Source organism: Nuphar pumila, chromosome 15 (assembly GCF_984573655.1).
Source record: "Nuphar pumila chromosome 15, dmNupPumi1.hap1.1, whole genome shotgun sequence".
In the NCBI taxonomy this organism is placed as follows: Eukaryota; Viridiplantae; Streptophyta; class Magnoliopsida; order Nymphaeales; family Nymphaeaceae; genus Nuphar; species Nuphar pumila.
In genome coordinates, this window is record NC_143263.1 from 43,677,109 (window position 1) to 43,701,948 (window position 24,840).

The 24,840-nt window shown below is 38.1% G+C and overlaps 1 protein-coding gene across 2 annotated transcripts; it reads right to left on the minus strand.

Annotated features, from left to right (window-relative positions):
• Window positions 1–177: 177 nt before the first annotated feature.
• Window positions 178–24,563, minus strand: LOC149815272 (uncharacterized). 2 transcript variants are annotated; one of them, XM_089988968.1, is made up of 15 exons: window positions 24,480–24,563; window positions 21,629–22,292; window positions 21,223–21,535; window positions 19,880–20,026; window positions 19,611–19,699; window positions 19,394–19,486; window positions 18,673–18,799; window positions 3,685–3,749; window positions 3,431–3,605; window positions 3,074–3,262; window positions 2,942–2,989; window positions 2,347–2,493; window positions 1,944–2,026; window positions 614–729; window positions 178–509 (listed from the first exon to the last, which is right to left on the minus strand). In XM_089988968.1, exons 2-15 carry the CDS (start codon window positions 22,204–22,206, stop codon window positions 427–429), a joined length of 2,253 nt encoding a protein of 750 aa, XP_089845094.1. In that variant the 5' UTR covers window positions 22,207–22,292; window positions 24,480–24,563; the 3' UTR covers window positions 178–426. The 2 variants fall into 2 exon arrangements, with proteins under 2 accessions (XP_089845094.1, XP_089845095.1); XM_089988969.1 differs by lacking the exon at window positions 24,480–24,563 and adding an exon at window positions 24,242–24,374.
• Between the last annotated feature and the right edge of the window lie 277 nt (window positions 24,564–24,840).

A 24,840-nucleotide genomic window follows, 5' to 3' on the forward strand; every position in this document is an offset into this window, starting at 1 on the left:
ATTTCCACAACCATCTACAAATGTGAGACGTGCAGATGCAATGCATGCATGTGCGCATACAAACACATAAGCGACACGCATGCAAACATACCGCGTATATACAAGTGATGCATTCACAAGACAATAGAAATGAGAGGAATTGCTTGCCTAAACAAAAGAACAGTTGGAAACACAATATTAAATGCCAGGAACTTTTTTGCCTTTATATTGCAACAAGCACACCATCTAGGAATACAAAACTTGATTTCTAAAAAAATTACAGCAGCATGAATAGTTGCCTTTATCTTCTCTTTCAAAGAATCAGAAGAGTGGACATTGGTGTAATCTAATATCAATTTATAAGAGCAACAGTGGGCCAAACGAAAAATACTGTCCCACCCAGTATAAAGGCCTCTAAGACCCCAAAAAGTAAACAGGGGAGGAAAGCTAATTCTTTTCTGATTCAGTTGTATCGACATCATCTGTTTGTGTGCCGAGCCTAACAATATCTTCCACGAGGATTTTCCCTTCTGTTAATTCAAAATAGTTGATAAGTTTAAAATCATATTCTCTCTACATAATCAAAGAAAAGGAGACCAAGCGATAGTAAGATGAAAGGGAAAAAAGGGAAGACCTCTATCTTTGGCAAGATTGCTGATGAGTTCTTGGACACCTTCTTGGCCTATAGTGTCTTTGAGGTACATGGCTGCAGCCGCCACTTCCTCTGGAGTAACTTTACCATCGTAATCTCTGCAAATATAGGACCCCCACAGATTTAGAACAAAACATTTCGTGAGAAAAGTTTATTATGGTCATTTTAGGAAAAGAGCAACAAAAAGTGCTGGCTTTATTATGGGCAATATCCCAGGTACCACATGCCTTTATTAAATTTCAATAATTGTACGACTGTCAATGTGAACACTGATCGAGTATAATTCATATGCTCAGTTTAATATTAGAAACAAAAAGTGCTGGCTTGAAATCCCATTCTAAGGATTTTTGTTCCAAAGTACCCAACTATAAAAGAAGCAGGAATGGGAGCTCTTTCCTTTTTACAGCTTGACTCTTTGGTTTTGTCTCAAGAATGATAGTTTTAAGAACGAGTTATTGTCCTTCTCCGACCTTTATTACCCAACCAGAGAGTTGGGAGATAATGTGTTCCACTCGTTGAACAGAGTATGGGATCGATCCATGACCTCTGGATGCTGAAGGTGTCCTTGGGGTGATCTTGTAGTTCCTACGGGGTGGAGACGACGGGGTTGGTTTATGGATTTTCTTCCTTTTGTCACATTTCACTCAAAGGGTTGAAGGGGGTGACTGAAATGCAGCCCATAAGAAGCATGACACTAGTCATGGAAACCTAAAAATGAATGGTGCAGAGAAGGAGCCACTTGACTATGGATTTAATATTTCATGGCCAAAGTTGAACTAGTTGAATCATGTTGGGAAACCAATAACATTTTTAATTTCAGTTGCATCCAATGGGCATGGGTTGACTTGCAGACACTAGTCTTTCAGAATCTCAAGTTCAAAACATCAAGGAGTAGGTGACCCAGGAGAGAAGCATCCTGTTGCTGCTCTATTGAGAAAAGAAACAGGAGAACATGTGGAATAGGTACTGTTATGTGGTTTTACTAGACCACTCAGTTGATTTTTTTTGGTTATTCGGCAGATGTGTTGAAACTTAAAAGATATCAAAACTGCTTGTAGGTGACCTATACACAATATTAAATTGGTTTTCAACTTTTCAGGCAATTTCAGAAAACCAAAGATAGCAAAAATATATGTTTCACAGCACAAAGAACTAATGGAAAAGTGATAGTTCCCTTTGCTCACCCATCAAACACCTCTTCACAGCTCAACCCAACACCCCAAAAAGTGAAAATCCGTTGAGTTCAATTTTTTTTTCAACTCTATGCAATCCTTCAAATACAAATGGATGTCAAGTTTTTGATAGAAAATACCTATCAAGCAGTCTCCAACGATCACCTATTTTGGCATCCACATCATCAATTTCCTTTTCGAGCTTTTGAAGCATGGCATCGACCTGAAGCACAATTTGAAGAATATCATATTGGAAGCAACACACTGGTAATACAGAAGCATCTCCACCTATGAACTAGGATCATCAACAATTGGATTCAACAAAACGTAAAGACAACCACAAATGTTATAATTGCAAAATGAATAAAAGCCAACAGTTGGAAAAAGGAAACTCTTTCCCATGCCAGGCTTAAAACAAGGAAAGATGTAATTTGGATTAAGAACAAAAAAAAGACCTTTATTACTCTATGTAAAAAGATGAAACAAAAAGCACAGGGTATGGTAGAGAAAGGATGCACCGGGTGTCGGATAACAAATAGTTACCTTATTAATAAGTGCTGATGAGACCTTGCTTCCCATAGCCATTTCAGCTGCATGGTCACTTTCTTCCCTGGCAGCTCGATATGCCTTTTTAGCTTCTTCCTCACCTTCTTCACCTTCTTTTTGCACCATGCTATTATACAATTCTATCTGTGAAAGGCCATCACCAGAACAATCATATTACCACAAGACGGAATGGAGTCAGATAGGGAAACTAGTAAAACCTGAAACTTACACAAACTTTAGCCAAAAAAAAAAAAAGATGAATGAGTTTGAAGTGTCAGAAAAATGCATCATTATATGAATTAATTAAAAAAAAATTGCAAGTCTGAAACTGCATAGTAGGAGCAAGGTGACTTAAAGGACTGTAATTTTTACAAACTTTGTAAAATCAAAATAATATATAACTTTGAATGTTGGAGAAATCACATCATTACATAAATATCTTATCCAAAAAGATGGTTCTAGTGCGACATTGCACAAAGCAGCAATTACTCCTGAATCCCCAAGTAACAAATCCTTTGCATAGACTCAACATAGTTGTGAAAAGGATACCAGAACAACACCTGGGTATCTATTCAAGTTTTTAAGGAAATACCTCTTTATTGACAAGGCTTAAAAACTCCTCACGCTCACGACTGACTGACTGTGAAGGTAAACATTGAAGTGAGCTCCAGGTGCAATACAATATAACTAAAGCAAGCAACAGTTAGCAAGAAATCATCCATACTGATACTGATGCTAGGACAGCCAGAGCACGACTGAGCTTGCAGAGCTGCTCCTGTTTCTCCAATGGTTTGGCTTTTGCTAGCTCTTGTGCTTCCCTTGCTGTGGGAGTTGCCATCTCTTTCAAAGCAATGTCTTCCTGATCAATTGCAGATTCTTTTTTCCGTGCCTGCTCCTCCTCTTCTGCCTCCTCCTATAAATGGGCGTTGAATATGCATGTTGGGCAATAAGTGCACAATCCAACAAAAGCAAATGCAATAGTCTATAAATGTTAAAACTTAGAATAAGCAAGTCATTGTCAGGACACATTCCATGAATACCATCTTGCACAAAATAACGATAGGAAAGAAATGCTTTGCACCTTGATGAGTTCTTCTTGCATTTCAAGGAACTCCAGTTTTCTCCTGCGCTCTGCAAGTGAATCTTCACTCGGCAATGCAGTGACACCAACCGTATCAACAACCTCATCTGGAAGCGAGGACAATGTGGCTTGAACAGCCTCCTCAGGTCTGACCTTTCCAGATACGGTGAAGGCCCTGAAAGATTACACCAAATCAGCATGGAGATAGATCGACAATTTTATCTATCACAAATGTCCCAATAGAAATTTTATACCTGGACAGAATAAGGAGAGAAGATGGCACAGAATGGTTGAGAGACAAGTCCAGCCAATCACGAAGCTGCAAAGAAATGATGTAATTTGCTAAGAATAAATCCAATGAAAAACTAGAAGATCCACAACCATATGAACAACCAGTTAATATTTAATTGAAAGGGAAGTTCTCATCTCCTTTCTCTCCTCCCCACCCCCTCTTTTTTCCCTTGGTAGCCAAACTGGGGGGATGGTTGGATTCTATCTAAACTCAATCAGCCGTGGAAATTAGAGAGAAGAAGAAGCAAAAAGAGAGGGAAGAACTAGAAACTTCATTAGTTTGGAAAAGAAGAAAGATACAACCATATAGAGGGGCGTCCCCTCATCCTACACTACAAGACAAAAACTATCGACTCTAACATAATATTACATGGACAAAAATACCCCTAATAAGAATGAAATATACAAGTAAATACACAAGGAAAAGGGGCAAAACACAACTAGTATTACATTATTATACATAACTCTCAACACTCCCCTTCAAGCTTAGAGTGATGTAATGGAATCATCCCAAGTTTGCAAAGGGAAGTGTTAAAATGAGAAGGAGCAAGACTCTTTGTGAACACATCTGCAATCTGATTCTTTGAGTTCACATGCTCTAAAGCAACAACTCCATCCTCACAGACCTTCCTGGTATAGTGACAATCTATCTCAATGTGCTTGGTTCTTTCGTGAAACTTCAGATTGTGTTACATGAATAGCACTCATATTGTCACAGTACAAAGAAGTCTTGTCAACAATAGGAACACCCAACTCACCTAATAGCCATCTTATCGAAACAATCTCAACTCTGACTTGAGCCATAGCTCTGAATTCTGCTTTTGCTGTAGATAAAGCAACTCTTTGTTGTTTCTTGCTCTTCCATGAGATTAGAGAGCTCCTGAAAAAGAAATAAAATCTAGTGGTAGATAAGTGATCCTGAGTAAAGCCTCCAAAATCTGCATCACAATAGGCTTTCAACACTGTAGTTGAGAAAAATATGTCATCGTGCATAATATCCCTCACATATCTACTAATCCTGAGTACTGCAACCAGATGAACTATCCTGGGAGCGCTCATAAATTGACTAACTACATGAATTGCATAGGTAATATCTGGTTTGGATATAGTCAAGTATATGAGACTTCCAACTAATTGTCTATACACTATATGGTCTTTTAGTTTCACACCATATGATGCTCTAATATTTAGATTTGCTTCCATAGGAGAACTAACCTTCTTCGAGTCATCTGCTAGCCTTGCCTTTACCACCAAATATGTTGCATACTTGTGTTGTGACAGGTACAATCCCCTTCATGAGTATGCTATCTTCAATCCAAAAAAAATATTTCAGATGTCCTAGGTCTTTTATCTCAAATATACTAGCCAACTTCTTATTATCCTCCACTCTTTATAAGTCATCTCCTATGATAATCATATCATCAACATAAAAGAGTAATATACATTTTTCACGCATAAAGGAAGACATAAACAAGGCATAATTATAGTAGCTATGCTCAAAACCAAGAGATTTCATGGTTGAACTAAACTTCTCAAACCAAGCTCGTGGTGCATGTTTGAATCCATATAGTGCTCTCTATAATCTGCAGACTCTACCCTTTGGATTTGAGTACTCTTGTGGCAATTTCATATAAACCTCCACTTATAGATCTTCATTCAAAAAAGCATTCTTGACATCCAGTTGCTACATATTTCATTGTCGCATTACAGTTGTGACAAGTAGAGTTTGTATAGTAGTCAGTCATGAGCTACTGGAGCAAAGATCATAGCAAACTCAATTTCAAACTATTGGCTATAGCCTTTTGCTACTAACCTTTCTTTCTACCTTTCTATTGACCCATTTGTCTCGGTCTTTATCTTATAAATTCACTTGCTTTCAATAATATTCTTCCTTGGTGGAGGCTTTACCAATTCCCATGCATGCATGTTCTCAGGTGCATTCATTTCTTTTCTTGTTGCCTCTATATAAGTCTCTAACTTAACATACTAATGAATCAATGCCAGAAATGTACGATGTTTAGGAGTGAAAGACTCATATGATACAAAACGAGGAGGAATTAAAGTTCTAATACTTTTACGTACATGAGGCTGAGGATGGAGAAGACAAAAGGGAAGACAACTTAGATAGAGACTCTAAATTTGAGTGGCCGGATTCAGTTGACAATGGAATGGGATTAAGATTGGCCTCTTAACCTCTTACTTGCTATGCTTTCACTTGTTCCAAGAAAGAAATCTCAACAACATTTTCTTGTCTTCCCGAATAGGTATGTTCGGGATCTACCATCTCTTAGTTGAACCTGCTCCCCCTGAACATCATTTTCATTTACATTTTTTCTTTCACCAAAATGAACCAAGAAGAACAAATCAGACTCATTTCTTACAGTTTCTCCAGTCTGACTGAAATAAGGAGCATCTTCATGAAAGACAACATTTTGAGATACCCAAACTCTTCGACCAATAGGATCATAACACTTGTAACCTTTTTTACCATTAGCAAAGCCCAAGAAAGCAACACTTAACAGTTCAATGATACAATTTATCTCTATATCTATGGTAAGAACACAAAACATGCACACCCAAGTAATTTCACCATATCATAATTTGGAATTTTTCCATACAATTTTTAAAATGAGGATATACCTTTAAGAACATTTGATGGCATACAATTTATCTGATGGATAGCCAATTGAACTGTATATGCCCAATATGCTTTGGGTACATCACCTCCAAAGAGAAGAGCTTTTGTTGACTCCAAAAGATATCTAATTTTTCCTTCAATCACACAATTTGGATTAGGAGTATATAAGGACATGATTATTGATGATTTATTCCTCTTTCATACAAGAACTTATCAAATACAAAATTGACATATTCACCACCAAAGTTAGTTTGAAGCATGGTTGCCAGTTGAGGAAGCGGGAGCGGGAAGCGAGGCACTTTCAAAATTTTAGGAAGCGGGGAAGCATGGGACCACTTAGGAGCGATTCGGGAAGTGTCTCGGAAGCGACCTAGGAAGCGTCTCGGAAGCGACATAGGAAGCGTCTCGGAAGCGAGGGGGAAGCGAAAAAAATAAAAATAAAAAATACAAAAAAATTGAAAAAAACAGGGGAAGCGTGCGGGAAGCGAGGGGAAGCGTGGGGGAAGCGAGGGGGAAGCAAGTGCGTCCCCCATTAAAGGGAAACGCGTCCCCCATTAAAGGGAAGCGCGCTTCCCAAAAAAGGGGGACGCGCTTCCCAAAAAAGGGGGACGCTTCCCCCCACACTTCGGAAGCGCGACGTTCCGCGCTTCCGAAGCGCGCTTCCCCTTTTAGCTAGGCGCTTCCGGTAACCCTGGTTTGAAGTTTCTTAATCTTAGCTACAAATTGATTTTCAATCATAATGCAAAAGTTCTTAAAATCTCAAAAGTTTACTTCTATTTTTTATAAAATATAACCAGGTGAATTTTGTACAATTATCTATGAAAGTAACAAAATATGATGATTTCCCTTATTACAAGATAGGTGAAAGACCCCATACATCATAGTGAACAAGATCAAAAGGGCTCTCAAACTCCCCATCACTAGACCCAAATGGCAAGGCATGACCCTTTGCCAACCTATAACTCTCACAATTATGGACATAGTTGGACGCTACTAACTAAGACCCACCAATACTTTCAAAAGACAACTTTTGCAACCTATAGCGGGAGATATAACTCAGTCTCTAGTGTCATAAAACACCCATCTATGACTAAAGCTCCCAATCTGATCCCAAATCTCTTCTACTCCCCCATATCAAGCCAATCAAGATAATATAAGTCACTTCTCCTATGGTCAATCACAATCTTCTTCCAAAGCAATTGATCATGCACCACACAATCAAAGGGAAGATAACTTTACAATTATGTTTGGTAATCTGACCAACAGAGCTAAGATTCCTAGCAAGATGTGAAACATGACGAACTTAAGGGATATTGATTTTTCTACAAGGACAAGAGCCAAAAGTAATGGAACTGACTTTTGAAACAGACCGATGAACCATCAACAGTGCGAAAATACCACTATAGGGTCGACAATTGGTTAAGATAGGCTCATGGATTGTCATATGACAAGAAGTTCCTGAGTCTATTGACCAACCAGAGGAGTAACCTAATATACCTACAAGGGTAGTACCAAAGGAAGAAACACGAGTAGCAGAAGAAGAGGCTATAGTTGATTGAGCAAGATGCTACAATTGTTGAATTTGTTGTTGTATCTTCTCCAATAGTTGAATCTCACTACCACGAGAGTGATCTACATACCTACCTGAAGATGAGATAACCATAGTTGGCAAACCCGTGACTCGAGATCGGATCGCCCGACCCTTGACTCGTGGGTCGACTCGGTAACTCGGACAGGTTAGGACCAATTTTTTTTTTAGACTTTGTTTTTGAATAATACTTTAAATATTGTCGCGAGCCTTGCATAGAGAGAGAGAGAGAGAGAGCATCGGCTCGCCAAAGAGAGAGCATCGGAGCCTCTGAGAGGTTCAATGCTCATTTGTTAGAGGTGAACCTCAAAAAGAGAGAGAGAAACCCTGGTTGTTTGTAGCACGAGAGGTCGTCGGCGTTCGTCGGTGGTCACCGGAGATGGTGGTGGCCACCGAAAATGGAGGGGGTCTAGGGTTTTAGAAATGGGGGAAGGAGGGGAAGAGTCGAGCCCCCCTTCCTCTTTATGTTTTAAATCTGGTTCGTTATGGAATGAACCGGTACACGTCGGTTCGTCTCGATGAATCAGGTTAGAACCGGCTGGCTTGAAACTGACTTGAATCGTCTGATTCCGCATTGACTCGGCGATTTTCCAAGTCAGTGCCGAGTCGGGCGATTCCTGAACAATTCCAGTCCAAACCTAGTTAAAACAGGTTTGGGCTGGATCGGTGGCCTAACTACTGGGCAATCCAATCCGGCTCGGGCAATTCCCAAGTCAGATCGCCGGGTTTGCCAATTATGGAGATAACACCCTGAGTACTAATGTCAGCAAGACCATCATTGGGCTTAGCACTCTCTCCATCAGATGCAACTATAAGGGCTCCACCTCTTTTCTTCCTCAGTGACGGGCATGAATTCTTCATGTATCCTTCACAATAGTAACATTGAACATAACTCATGTAACCTCTACCCCAGTCTTGCCACCTTCACTGCCACCAAACTGTCGAGGAGCCGCCATAACATTGCCGTTGGTTGAATAAGCCCCAAGAGACTTTAACATGGTCTCTTCTGCAATCAACTCAGCTAAAGCATGAGTAACTGAGGGCAATAGAGGACGATGCAATATGACACCCCTCACACCATCAAGTGCCATAAGAAACTCAATTAGCTTGGTTGTCTCCTTATGTTGATCAAATAGCCTACAAGTCTGGCATGCATTGTAATGAAACACTAGGCAAAGAACAATGTAAAAAATGACTATAAGAGATGCACAAGCACACAAGTAAAAGGCCACTAATGGGCAAAATACAATAGGCCAAAAAGTGGCAAGTGACAAACACACAAATATGAGAGAGAGCAGTTCAAAATATAAATGCACTTCTATTGAAAAAGGCTCTCAAAAGCCTTACTTTAAAGTGGGGCAAGCCCCTTATATATACAAGAGGGAGCAAAAAAAGGCTCCCATAGAGTAGTTGGGAGTCCCTCCAATGGTCACATTTGTGACCGTTGGAGAGGGTCCCCAACGACTCTATGTGGGCCCTTATTCCAACATAAAGAAAAGAAAATAAAAAAAGATAAAAATAAAAATAATAAAAATACAAAAAGTAAGTCCCTAATGAACATGCATATTTACAAGTGAAAAGACAAATTTGCCCCTAGTGGTCATTACAAAAAGTCATATATATATATAGAGACATATATATGAAATATATATGTATATATGTCTCTCTCTCTATATATATATGGTCTAGCCTTCCATGAGTGCAAGTGCGTCCCAAACTCTTTGCATATCAGAGTAAAACACCACAATCCTCTTGTTTTCTTGATGCATAACACTCAATTCTTGCATGAGTTTGTATTTCCTAACCTAATAATCAAGCTTTTACTCATGCATTGTTTACTATTCATCTTCCAACAATTTCTCATAATCGGCATCAGTGAACTTTGGTTTGGCTTTGATCTCATTCAAATAGCCACCAAGTCCCTTTCCAACAATTACAACTGTCATGAAATCAGACCAATATGCATAATTTGTCCCATACAACTTCACTGGGACAATCTGAATTCCTTCTCCTTTCTCCATACCTCACACAACCCAAAACTACAATATAGAATGCACACAAAACACCAATACAACAAAACAACACCAAATATGCTGAATGAATAAAGACAACTATATAGCCCAAAAGATCAAGTCAATTCAGTATAAACTGTCCACACACAAAAGAGACTACAATGTGAGAGGAAGCAATCTCACAAACCGAAACAGAGTCAAGACCCTTAATCAGATTACCAAAACTAGCAGCCAAGAGTAATCTCCAAACAAGATCCACTAAACAAGTGATCAGCAAGGCCAAACACGTCACAGATACACACTCAAAAGTCAAAACCAATTCTGAATATCGAGCTTCAGAAATATCAGCACCCAATATCAATGCTGAACTCAAAAACCACAAGCAACTGACTATCGCATGCAATTCATACAAGAATCGATACGGCCACCAAAATACCATCCAACTTGCCAAAAGATTAGTATCCACAACTTTCAAACATCAAAATGATACCAAGGCAATTAATTGACACCTCAAATTACCATCAATCAGATCAGATTTTCAAGATTTCTGAAATCTGGTCAGATTCCTTCTCATGGCAGAAAATATACAGAAAAATCCATATAAAATCCAGAATTGCACCAAATTGACTAGGGTTTGATTCCAAAGACTTCTAAAATCAAACCCTAGTGAACCCCCAAATCAGATCAAAGAACAGATCACCTAACCGTAAGGTCATTCTTCCTCTGATCATAAGCACAGGTGAGAATCTCACGACTAGAATGAAGCAGCAGTCCCTATGAGACGATCAGATGCCACTTCTCTTCAGCTATGGCTCTGATACCATATCCGAACTCAAGCAGCCATGGGAATTAGAGAGAAGAAGAAGCAACAAGAGAGGGAAGAACTAGAAACTTCATTAGCTTGGAAAAGAAGAAAGATACAACCATCCGCAGGGTCCCCTCATCCTACACTACAAGACAAAAACTGTTGACTCTAACAAAATATTACATGGACGAAAATACCCCTAATAAGAATGTAATATACAAGTAAACACACAAAGAAAAGGGGCAGCAAACAATTAGTAATATAGTATTGTACATAACTCTCAAGTCTCAACAGATTCCAAATATCCTTAGACCCCCTTTACTAACTAATTGTGTTAAAGAAAAAATTCCATGCCAACAGACAACAAAGACAAAACATAGCAAGACTAAGTGATACTAGTGTGGGCTGAGGGTTCGGACACGGGAAGGAGAAAATCTAAAATGGGTCAACTCGGGTAGACAGAGTGGCTAGGTCCAGACAGGGTCTGGGATAAAATTCGGTTCTCCCTAATGACACAGCAAAAAAATATGAAATTTGATGAGTTGGTTCCTGACACCCTAAGGTAGGTACGGTCCAATTTTCAGGTCCAGAAGACATGGAAACAAGGAGTTACGGATTTTTGAAGTGACCGGATTATTCGGGTCAGGATAGGAGCAAACAGGTTAGGCTTCAGGCAAACCAGATTGTAAAAATTGGTTCTCTGCACTCGAGACTCAGTTGGATCTGAAATTTGGAGGGTTGACGAAGGATACTCTAAAGTACCTTAGGTCCAAAAATCAGGACCGGACTCTTCACGGTTTGGACTAGGGGATTTTTTGAAGTCTGCTGGGTTTTCCAGGGACTGCAGGATTTAGGTAAACCTAACTAAGTCACAACGAGTTCAATCAAGGTTGAGTAATGAGGGAAGGGGATTTGGACATACTCAAACCACAAAGACCAAGTGAAGGACGTCCCAAGAAGGTTGAACTCGCTGGATGAGGTCAACTTCACAAGGGAAGGTTGGGGATGGCTGGATTACACCGGCACTATGAGCTTGGTGGTGCGTAAACTTGGTTGGACCTTGGGCAGCACCCAAAGACCCAATCAAAGCTTCACACGACCTACAGGAGGTCAAGTAACCAGAGAGGAAAAGAGATAAGAGGGCGAGATTTAGAGATATATAGAGAGGCGAGAATTAGAGAGAGAGAGAGAGGAAGACATGAGATAGAGAGAGAACTTTAATTTTTCATTTATGCTTATACAAGGCCTGTAGGCATAGAAGGCCCTCATAAGTTCTTTGCACAAGTTCCATAAAATATTAAAATTCTCCTAATTTTGGTTAAGCCTCCTTGGACTCCAAGTTGACTAAGCTATTTCTGGAATTCTGACCTCTAGAATTAGGGCAACCTCTTATCTCCTCTTTCTCAATCTTAGCACTCTCATAACTCACCCGTTCACGCCCTTCTAGCCTAGCCAAAAACAGGGGGACGCCCCCTTGGGTGGGCCCCACTAGGCCCAACTGCCCTAGCCAACTAGGATTTTGGATTAGGGTTTACCCAATCCATAACGTTCCATCCTCTTGAGTTTTGCCTAGTCCACTAGGCAAGAATCTAGGATAATGCTTCTGAAGGTTAAAGTCGAACTCCCCAATTGGTGCTCCTTCATCACAAGTTACAACAGAAAAAACATCCAATCTGCTTCCTCCATTCGCCGAGATAAGGCTGTTAAAATGTATCTCCAAAAACATTGTTGTAAGTATATATATATATATATATATATATATATACATATTTTATTCTTTTACCCGAAAAAGGTATTCTTGTAATTTCACATCTTGCGCATATTCCACTTGGAATATGTTGTAATTTCTTTTTTATTTTTTCTGTATTTTTCTTTTTTCTATTTTTACTTTTTTGCTTTTTTATAAAGGTACATTGGGGGTCCCCCCAATAGAGTCGTTGGGGACCCCCAACGGTCACAAATGTGACCGTTGGGGGCTCCCCAACGACTCCTTTGGGAGCCCCCCTCTTGTACCCCTTTGCTTTTGTATATATAGGGGTGTTCCCCCTTTACTTTGATAAGCTTTAGAGACTCAAGCATTGCTTTTTTATGAAGTGCACGCCTTAAGTGCATGTTTGCTCACTTTTGTGTATTTTACGTATTTGTGCAAGTGTTGTGTAAGTGCCTTTGTGCACATTTTGTTCTCAAGTATTTGCGCTTGTATGCTTGTGGCCCCTTAGTAGACATTTTTACATGGTATCAGAGCGAGGTTGGTGATAGAGGATCGTGGGTTTCTTCGTTTTTCGAGTGCCTCGAAAAACGTGCCTTTGAATTTTTGAAGTGGTGGATCTTGCTTCTCAAATATTTTAGAAGAATCTTGTGCAAATTAGAATTTGAAATCTTGTGTTGGTACGCATCTTCTCCCTTCCTCTTTACTTCTTAATGGGCGAAAAAGAGTCTCATTTTGCTCTTGGCTTTAAACTAAATGGGTTCAACTATCATGCTTGGGCCGAGAACATGGAGGCTCACATAAAAGGGAAGGGGCTATGGGGTTATGTGCAAGGCACAATTCCGAAACTGAAACCCAAAATAACCGTGGTAAACGAAAGTGAAATCAAGATTCTTGAGGGAGAGGAAAGAATCAAAGCCCTTGAAGATTATTCTAAGAAGCACAATGAATGGGAAATGAAAATTTTCAAAATTCTTTCTTGGTTTTTCTCATCCGTTGAAACTAAGATTAATGCCAACATTATTAAGTTCAAGAAAGCATCGGAAGCTTGGCATTATCTTGAGAAAATGTATACGTCAAGGGACTTATCTCATAAGTATTACCTTTAAAAGAAGGTTCTCTCTCTTACTCAAGGTGAAATGAATATTAGGAAATATTTTGCCGATCTTTCTTCCATTTGAGACGAGCTTGCCATGATTGAACCAAAATAGAGTGGAGAGGCGATTGAACTTTGTCACAAGCAACTTGAAGAAGATCGGTTCTTCAACTTTTTGAATGGGCTAAGGCCCGAATTTGAGCAAATAAGGTCATCCCTTCTATCATCGTTTACTCCTCCCTCTCTTGAAGATGTATTCACCAAATTAAGTGGTGAGGAGACTCGTATGGGTTTATGTAAATAAGGATCAAATGTTCTTGCGGTTCCTTGTAATTATAAAGAAAACGATGGGGTCAATGCCGTATCAAGACCCGAAAATAATGTAAAAGTCCATCGTCCTCCTCACTTTAAACCACAAAATCAATGTGAAAATGGTGGGCAAAGAGGGAAAAAGGACTATAGGAAAAAATTTTGTCATTTCTGTAAAGAACCGGGGCATATCAAACCCATATGTCCCAAATGAAAGAAGCTTCTCACAATGGCTATCACCGGTGTACCGCAAAAGGAGGAGGCATCTTCAAGTGGATCTCTCTCTCTAAGTCAAATAGTGGAAGCCCTTCAACCTCTCCTCAAGGGAGCTACCTCCGGTGCCGCTGTGTCTACTTCTTCCTCTCCAGGTAAAGTCTCTTGGCTTTTAGACTCCGGTGCATCTTTTCATATGTCCCCAAACATATTTTCGTTTTTCGATTACTCAAAAAATGTTTCTCCATCTTTTGTTTCCAATGCGGATGGAACCTCTGTTGAAATTAAAGGCATAGGTAATTTTGAAACTCAAGACTTTTTTATTCCAAAAATTAGATTTATACCTAAGTTAAACTTAAACCTTCTCTCTGTTTCTCAACTCTCGGATCATGGTTGCGATATTAAATTTTCTTGTGATAAATGTTTAATACAGGATCGTCGGTCCGGGAAATTGATTGGGGAAGGCTTTAGGAAGGGAGACTTATACTATATGGACTCTCTTCAAGTTCCAAAACTTTTTTGTAATGTTGACCGACACAAAGATATAAATGTGTGGCACAAAAGACTTGGTCATCCTAATATCACCAAGTTATCTTACTTACATTTTGCAAAAGACCTATGTAAAAGTTTATTTTCTTGTAATGATTGTATTCTCGAAAAAATGCGAAGTTTGCCTTTTGAGCAAAAAACTATGTTCTCTTCTAAAACTTTCGAAATTGTTCATTAAGATGTTTGGGGACCTGCACCTATTGTTTCAAAAGGAGGCTTTTCTTATTATGTAGTTTTTGTGGATAATTTTTCCAGATATTCGTGGATCTAATTTCTTAAGTACAAACATGAAGTATTTTCGTGTTTCAAAACTTTTCATACAATGATCAAAAATCAATTCAACAGTAACATAAAGATATTTAGAAGTGATTCTGGAGGAGAATATCTCTCCAATCAATTTAAGGATTACCTTGAGGATAACGGAATTGTTCACCGAAGGTCTTGTACTAAAACCCCTCAACAAAATGGGTTGGCTGAAAGGAAACATAGGCACATCATTGAGACCACTAGGACCCTTCTTATATCCTAAAACATTCCTAAAAACTTTTGGGCTGAAGCAACTCTTGCTTTTGTTTATCTTATAAATCGCTTACCATCTAGGATATTGGAAAAAATATCTCCTTTTGAGGTATTACATAAACTTGAACCTGATTATAACAGGTTACGAGTCTTAAGGTGTAAGTGTTTTATACTTACTGATAAGAATGACAAGCTCTCTCCCAAGGTTATTCCTTGTGCCTTTCTTGGATATTTCGAAACTCAAAAAGGGTTTCGTTGTTATGACCTTAGAGATGATAAGTTATATGTCTCAAGAAATATAACATTCTTAGAAAATGAAAGCAGCTTTGAAAAGAATGTTTCTCAACAAGACAATGTTGATTACTCCTTATTTGACTTATTGTTGAGTAATGATGATATATCTAGTGATGATGATGTATCATAAAACCATGATGGGGAAAATGATGGCGATGTTGGTGAATATGACTCACCCAATGAACAAGAAAGTAGAATTTCAAGTAATCCAATAACCTATTCTCGTAGAAACCAAGATACTTTTAGAAGTGCTATTGATCAATATAGTGAGTTTGTTCCTACTCTCGACCATAGAAGATCTGAAAGGAATAGGAGACCTTCAACTCGTTTTGTCTCGTTTGATTCGTTTTCACCCCGATATAGGGCTTGTCTTAGTGCTATTCACTCTTTTTTTGAACCTAGAAATTTTGAAGAAGCTAAAAAATGTATAGAATGGCAAAAAGCTATGCAAAATGAACTTAATGCTCTTAGGAAGGCTGAAACCTGGGATTTCCAAACTCTACCCATAGGAAAGAAAACTATAGGTTGTCGATGGGCTTTTAAGGTTAAGACTAAGAGCGATGAATCACTGAAAAGGTATAAAGCTCGCTTAGTCGCAAAAGGATATGGGCAAGAGTATGGTATTGATTATGAAGAAACCTTTGTTCCTGTAGCCCGAATGGTTACAGTTAGATGTCTTATTACTATTGCATCTATTAAAAATTGGAACATTTTTCAAATGGATGTGAAAAATGCTTTTTTGAATGGTGATCTTAACGAAGAATTTTATATGGATGCTCCACCAGGCATGAAGATTCCTAAAGATAAAGTTCTTCATCTTCGAAAGGCCCTCTATAGTTTGAAATAGGCCCCCAAAGCCTAGTATGATAGATTTACCAGTGTAATGCTGAAAAATGGTTTCTCCTCCTGTTATACTGACACTGCTTTGTTTACTAGAAAATCTGATGCAGGGATTGTGATACTATTACTCTATGTTGATGACATGTTGATTAAAGGTGATGATGTTCAAGGAATCAAGGGTATTAATTCTATCTTGACTTCAAAATATGTCATATTTGGGTTTTCTAACATATTTTCTTGAAATTGAGGTTGCTTATTCTCAACGTGGTTATTTCTTATCTCAGTCTAAACTTGCTTGTGAGATTATTGACATGTTAGGGGTTTCTGATGACAAAGTCTGCGAAACTCTTGAAGTCGTGGGATCAAAAATGAAGATTGATGACGGAGTTCCTCTAACTGATCCTACTCCTTACAGGCAGTTGGTAGGCTCTTTAATGTACCTTAACATTACTCGACCTGATTTGTCACATGTTATTCACATCGCCAGTCAGTTTCAGCATGCCCCTACAACAGTTCATATGAGTGTTGTTCTTCGCATCATCAGATACTTGAAGGGAACAGTGAATAAGGGAGTATTTTTATTCTCTTCTTCTGAATTAAAATTACTTGCTTATACTGACTCAGATTGGGGAGGTGACCCTAATAACCGTCACTCCACCACTAGCTTTTGTGTTTTCTTAGGTGAGTCTTTGATTTCATGGCGATATAAAAAGCAACAGAAGGTCTCTCTGTCATCCATTGAAGCAGAATATGGAGTCATGGCATCCACTACCATGAAAATTGTATGGATTTGACGTCTTTTGGAAGATATGAGAGTGTTTATCAGAGAACCATCAAAGCTCTGTTGCGACAACAAAAGTGCAATTTATATTGCCAAGAATTACACCTTGCACGAGCGAACAAAGCAAATAAAGATGGACTGCCATTATGTCAGGGAAGAATACTTGTAGAAGGTCATTGATCTACCGTACGTGACGTCTGAGTATCAACTTGCGGACTTCTTCACAAAAGCTCTTTGTTCGCCCAGATTTCATTTCCTTAGTGACAAACTTGCGATTATCGCACCGTAAGTTTGAGGGGAGGTGTTAAAATGTATCTCCAAAAACATTGTTGTAAGTATATATATATATACATAGAGATACATATATATATATATATATATATATATATATATTATATATGTATATGTATCTCTCTATATATAAATATATATATATATACACATTTTATTCTTTTACCCAAAAAGGGTATTCTTGTAATTTCACATCTTGCGCATATTCCACTTGGAATATGTTGTAATTTATTTTTTCTGTATTTTTCTTTTTTCTATTTTTATTTTTTACTTTTTTATAAAGGTACATTGGGGTCCCCCCAATAGAGTCGTTGGGGACCCCCAACGGTCACAAATGTGACTGTTGGGGGCTCCCCAACGACTCCTTTGGGAGCCCCCCTCTTGTACCCCTTTGCTTTTGTATATATAGGGGTATTCCCCCTTTACTTTGATAAGCTTGAGAGACTCAAGCATTGCTTTTTTATGAAGTGCATGCCTTAAGTGCATGTTTGCTCACTTTTGTGTATTTTACGTATTTGTGCAAGTGTTGTGTAAATGCCTTTGTGCACATTTTGTTCTCAAGTATTTGCGCTTGTATGCTTGTGGCCTTAGTAGGCATTTTTACAAAGGCATCGGCGACAATTTTCATGACCTTTCTTGTATTGGTGTTCAAAATCCTACCCCATCATTTTGGCAACCCATTTTCGCTGAAGCGGGGTTGAGACACGTTTCATGAGATACTCAAGGCTATCTAGATGTTCAAATTAAGCAAGTACCTTCAACTAATAATCAGTTAGGATGGTTAGGAGATCAAACTGGTAAGGATCACACACACATACATGTTTCAGATAGCAACTTCCTATATGGATGCTTTCTCTAACGTTCTTAATAAATGTAACTTATTGAATATTCATTTTAACCAATAGATGTTTTAATAAATAATCCCATTAAGCTTCATAGAAGACATTCTGGATTAGATTGAACTGTACTTGCTCCAATTCCAATGGCAAAGCATTTAATCCTTTTTTTCCAGAGTTGTTAACGTCAGTATCTATTTCTCCGACATCCTTGCTCCTATCATGTTTCCTTTTTCAAGTGCACTGTGCACCTAGTTTCGCTGTTACTTCAAATACCAAGATGGCCAAAGACAAAGAATAGCAGTTCTCCAAACTACTAACTTCACAAACATAGTCTGAAAGCATTTGAGTAGAGAAAAACATACACGCATAAGTCCAGATTCTTAACAAGAGTTTTTATAATGCAAAAGGAAATTTAATCTTCAACCACCACAAAAGACAAGTTAATATTAGCACAAAGGCTCCACAAAACCTGTTGGCGCATCTCCTCAACAGAGAGTAGTCCCAGTTGGCCTCGATCCCTACAAGCTTGTCGAAGTTCGGCTTCTGATAGAGACTCAACACCCTCAGCTTGGATCATTTTATCATCATTCTTTATCCTGCACAAAACAAATCATAATTGCTTAAGAAAGTAGTCACTGAAAAAGGAAAAATTACTAAAGACATAGGCAAAAGGAACATAGGTCATCTTTATAAGTTTATAACATTGTCGGACCTAGTACAGTCACAAATTAAAATGATCCAAGACATCATTGCCAGGATCGTGGGTCACTAGTCAAGGTTCCACACTGTTGGGTCAGACCATTGACCATCCTGCTCACAGCCATCTTTTTATGATACAGATATCACCAACCGAGAATAGTGTCTCCATGTTAAATGGTACTGTAGTTCTTATATCAGCCACATTAGCTCTCAGCTCTGCTAGCATGGTAGAGTTAATGCCTTGACTCAAAATCCTAGTAAAGTTTTACTTTTACAGGAACATCAAATGAAAAGATGAACCAAGATTCACAAAGGTGAAACTTTCCCAGGTTAGTCAAGAATCGCCACATTAAAAGGAGAAAAAAGGCACAATTCACTCATCATCGACCATTGACAAAGCAATGAGATTTACATATCTTTCCACCATTCCAAGAAATAAGACCATTTCCAGGTACATTTGTCTATTCAAGTAATATAAAAACAAAACTTACCAGGCCAGCCTTTTCCTAAGCATGTAACGCAGATAAGCATCTGTTCCATAAGGGCTGATCCCCATGTATTTGCACATATTTACTAACCTTGGTCTGTCACAGAAATGTAACAAAAGTAAAATATGGTTGCATAATGGTAAGAGTAATAGCCAAAGCGGCTCTTAGCTACAAATATTAGAAACAAATGATTACTCAGAATGATAGAAATGATAACAACCTGCTGATGTTGTCCAGAGTTAACTCATCATTGAACAGTTTTGCAAATCCCAAAATTTCCTCATTGGAAACACGACCACCAGTCCTAACCTAATCAAGCATGAAAATTTTGCAGGCCATATGTAATTAAACAACTGAATTCTATGAGATAGAATAACTCAGTAACACCAAATACAGAGAAATCTGTACCCTGGTTTGGAAAAGGTATCATCACATCAAGGACAACACAAAATAGTTATAGTTACTATAACATACAGTTTTAACATTCACCTTGTTTAGAAATTCATCAAGGTCCTCTGCTGTCTTTTTAATTTCTCCACTCCGGGATATCTGAACTTCCTTCGCCATTTCTTTAACTGTGTCCTGTAAGAACTTTGCATACTCGATCCTTGCAGTCAAACGTCTTTTGAGTATCTCCTGTAAAGAGCATGTGATTAGCATATGACCTCAGCTCAGAGTACCTCATATAGCAAGAAAACACAAAAGCAGATAGATTGGAATGTAAACTCTGGTTACTGCAACTCTTATACAAATGCAAGCACGCCTATGTCACATGGGTGCGGGGGTGCGGCACTTTCAAAAAACTTGGGTGTGGGGGTGCGGCAAAAATATAATATATATATATATATATATATATATATATATATATATATATATAAAGTCCAATTGTTTTGGGATGAAGGCGTAGTTGTTGTTGTTGTTGTAAAGTCCAAAAGTTGGACATAAATGACCCTGGGTGCGTTGACTGCACCCAGGGTCAGGTTGACCGCATCGGGTGCAGGTGCGGCACCTAGTTGAAGAGTCCCCGTGACATAGAAGCACGCACACACAAATTATTGTGGAGACACAAAACAGAGAGAGAGAGAGAGGAATGATGACATCAAAACATTGCAATGAAGTCATCAATTGTTCAAGCTTCAACTTTTAAACTCTTATTTAATTGTATTTAAATAAATTTCAGATATTCAGGAGGACTCAACAAAAACAAGAGGAGGATTTATGATGTTTGACCATGTTCAAGTAAAACATAAATGGCTGCCAAGATGCACAACACTATTGAAAGATATAGATGGAATTGCTATCACTTTCCACAGTGTGACACAAAAAGATCATTGTGTTTGAGTTTTTCAGAAAATTTTCAAACACCAAATTTCCAGTAAGAAACCAAAGAGATCAACCACTATTTGGAGAATGCCAGCATCAAGAATTCCTTGATCATTTAGAAGAATACATTAGGAAAAAAATTCTCCATCCATGGACATAAGAATCTGATAAGAAATTAAGGCACACAAAAAAAAGAAAACACCTCAACTTAATAGCTAGAGATCTTAGTAGTCAGGTCTTATTCAGTTCCAATATCCATTTCGCTGATGAGTTCATGTAGCATCATCTATAAATTAAATAAACCTATCAAAACAGAGCAACTCAATATTTGGGATTTGTTTCCGTATAAGAGCTGAGATGTTAACATACACAATGTAAAAAGACTGCATCTAAATAATTAAATAAATTCCTATCAACAGTTTTCACCGTCCTATTCTCTAAGGACCTGCCTGAACTTATACTTGGTCCAGATGGCATTTGAATTTTCAAGAAGATCCTTCAATCAGTACCTGTTCTTTCATTTTGTCCTGGAATGTAGATGGTAACATGTTTGGAAATACTTTCAGAAACACCGGCAGCAAGAACTCCATGAATGGAACTATAATAAAGACTGCAAACGGAACTAGCCTGAAAATGTCAGCTGTAGTGCGAGTAAGCTGTTGGCGTGCCCTCCTTGAAAGGTTTCTTCCACTGGCAAGCTTTAACAGCAGCCTTGAACTAATCCTTACATCAGCCCAAAGTAGCTTTGTTCCAAGCCAATAATGTTGGAGAGTTTCCCAAAATTCATTCTTCCAATGAACCAACTTCTTGGCCCAGTCTTCCCTGGAACAAATAATAAAATGATCAAGGTCATATAAACTTCAGCTGAATCTTGAAAAAGGATAATGATAGCAACCAATCACATATGGTAATGACCTGCTCATAGAGGCAACAGCTCGTAATGCAGGTCCAATTCCCAGAAGGACAGCCCACACCCTCTCTATAAGAGATTTAGCTTTCTTCTGTGACTCTTGGAACTGTTTGGCTTTCGCTTTGGCAGAACTCAGACCCTCAACTGCCTGATCACATTCCTCAGGTGATGCCTCCTTTATTTGTTTCTTACTCTGCTCTTCACTAGGCTCATCCCTAGTTCTAATGCTATGTTCATTAGTTGTGGCTGTTGAAGCAGTGTGTAAAGATTGTGACATCCACCTGATTCCCAAGGGAAGCATGAAGTCTGCCCTTCCGTAACCATGAGCAATTTTTGAAATAAAATAATGTTCAGAATTCAATAATTGTCTTGTGGATGGATCCAACAGCCTCCCAGCAGTGCCTAATTCTACAACCTTCACCCTTTCATTATTTTCCTCTCCAGAGGACAGGTCAGAAGCTCTTAAGAACAAAGAGATAGGTGGCCGGCAACCTAAACTTGAGTAACCATAAACTGAAATAGAAGGAAAATTCAGACGCTCTAGGAGGTACTTCCTGCTTCTGACTATTGCAATAGAAGCCATTGTCAATTCCCTTCACCTTGGCACGGAGAAGAATTATGGACATATCTCTCTGATTCTGATCAGATATCTGTTATATGCATAACAGCCTGTGACCATACAGAATATAAGCCACCATAAGAAAATTAAGAAGCTCCCTTAGCAAATAAAAAGGAAAAATCACAAGATTCACAACAAAGAAATGAAAAAGAAAAGAAAAAAAAAAAGGCTTAGTAACAACAGATTGGAGACCCTTCCATCAAAAAAAGAGAAAAAAGACCAAATAGAGGTCATTGTTACATGAGATAAAAATTAGCAAAGAAAAGTCATAGTAACGCCAAAAGAACTAGTTAACAGTAGGGTCGCCATCAGCAATAAAATATAAACAGAGAATACAAGAGAAATTCAATTAAATGAATATGAACCAAAAACTAAGAAACAGCACAAAAACCCAACGTTTCCACCACCAAAAGCAATTTTAACAAATAGTTCTCTTAAATAACAAAACAAAATAAAAGAAACCCACAAAAAATTGACTAATACATATAAATCAGAATATATATAGTGAATTTTTCAAATGATTATTCAAACAAAAAAATCCTAGCAAAACATATTTTTCGCAACAAATTTAAAGAACAAAGAAAACTCAACAAAATGAATACAAAAGGATAAATCACAAACAATAGAATCATATTAATTAAACAGTGTTGTATTCCAAAAGATAAGATTTTTGGCAGTGTACATATAGAGAAAATCCAACTGATTGCATAAGCATAGATATGCTTTCAATATCACATAAATGTACCCATACAACTTTCCAAAATTGAGGGTTCAGAATATGCTTCACTTTTCCTGAATGGCCAAAAAGAGAAAACTTATTAAAAGAAGAGTAACACATCACAAAATAAAAAAGGCATACTACGTACAATCAGTTGGTAGAGAAGATAGTGATTTTGGGGTCAAAAAAAGAACTTGGGTGAAATTCTAGTGTTGGTCCAATTCAAGGACCCTCAATGTGGGAAAATCTGTAAAATGAGATCGAATTATCGCATAATTTATGGAGTACCAAAATAACCTAAAGGACAAAAAACATGCCTCAACACAGAAAAAACTAAAGGCCTGGGTGGCTGGTTTTTTTTATGCTTCCAAGGACGGTAGGGGTGGTACGAGAGCTGAGATCTACTTTTCTTTTTCTATAGGCTTGCTTATCTTGATGCCTGCTTGTACTGGTCTTTGGCTCAAGTTTGAGTTTAGGTTAAGCTCAGTGTTTCAGACTTGCATTCATAGACTATATACTATCTATCTATTTGTTTGTAACTCATTTTTATGCTGTTTTTTTCTGTTCCCCTTTTGAATGCAAAACCTTTTTAATCAAATATTCATCATTTAACAATTTTTTGTGTTTTACATATTGCTAACTATTGAACTTACGATGAACTCAAGCTTGAGCCAAGCTTGGCTTATTTTCTAAAAAAAAATACCAATTTTTTAGTCTATAAACATTGTATAGGATACACATAAAGGAAGGAATTAACGCTCTACACAACTGAACCAACTACACTAGCATTGATACAAAAGTTATGAAACCATACACTGACACATGTTTTTCGAATGAAGTATAAACAACTTGCGCAATTGTTTTATATCAGTAAATAATGCATTTGCATATTTTATGAAAAAAACCTAATGTATTAATTCTTACTAGTTACCATTATGCTGGTAATTTGTATATATTTATAATATTCTTCATTCATATTACCACATCTCTACTTTTATTATACAAAAATATATAAACACATACATAAAAGTATATACGCGTTTCCTATTTCATATAAGCCTAAAAAATATCGCCCACTTCCGTTTCCCTTCCTGGAAACCTTGATCAACATAGTACTCGTTTCAACTAAAAAAGAGAAAAAAGAATCCACCAAAGAAACGGGGAAAAGTGAATGTCTTCCCCGCATTCCCATCTTCATCCAATAAATCTCTTAATTACTAAAAACTCATCAATCCAAAAAAAAGGAAAAACACAAATCGGGATCAGCACATCGACTCCCACCGATCAAAACGCAGCAACAGGCTTGGAGAACGACAACATGGCAGAACAAAGTAATTGAAAAACGTCCATCTTACGATCAATCGAGCCATCAAACTCACGGAAAGAAACAAAGCGATAGAAGAAACCCCAAAACTCCATTCACCAACAACTTCCGCACCCCAAAAACCCTTGTCTCGGGTGGTACTCAACCAAAGAGAAGACGCATAAAATGGCCTAAAGATGAAGATCGAAGCGTTACCTTGCCGTAGAACAATCGCTCGGCCGCCTCATACTTCTCTCTCTCCTCTTATACATGTCTGTGTCATGACTGCTATTTAGGCCGAGGCAAAATGCCGTCATAGATGACTTTGGGAACGCCAGAAAGCCGGAGGAGTCCAGGATTCGGATTCGGATCCGGACCCGGGCCCACTTGACTTGGCTAACTGGTCCAATATAGAAGGTTTTTGGTTCCCACTCGTGTCTCTCTCTTTTCAAAAGTGTGGGAGTCTCCCAAGGATAGGTGTTGGCTGCCTGTGTACAAATGTACAATAATTTAAGCTAGGGTGGGTACAAATGTACAATAAAAAAACATAATTTCTATAACAATAAATTATACTAGC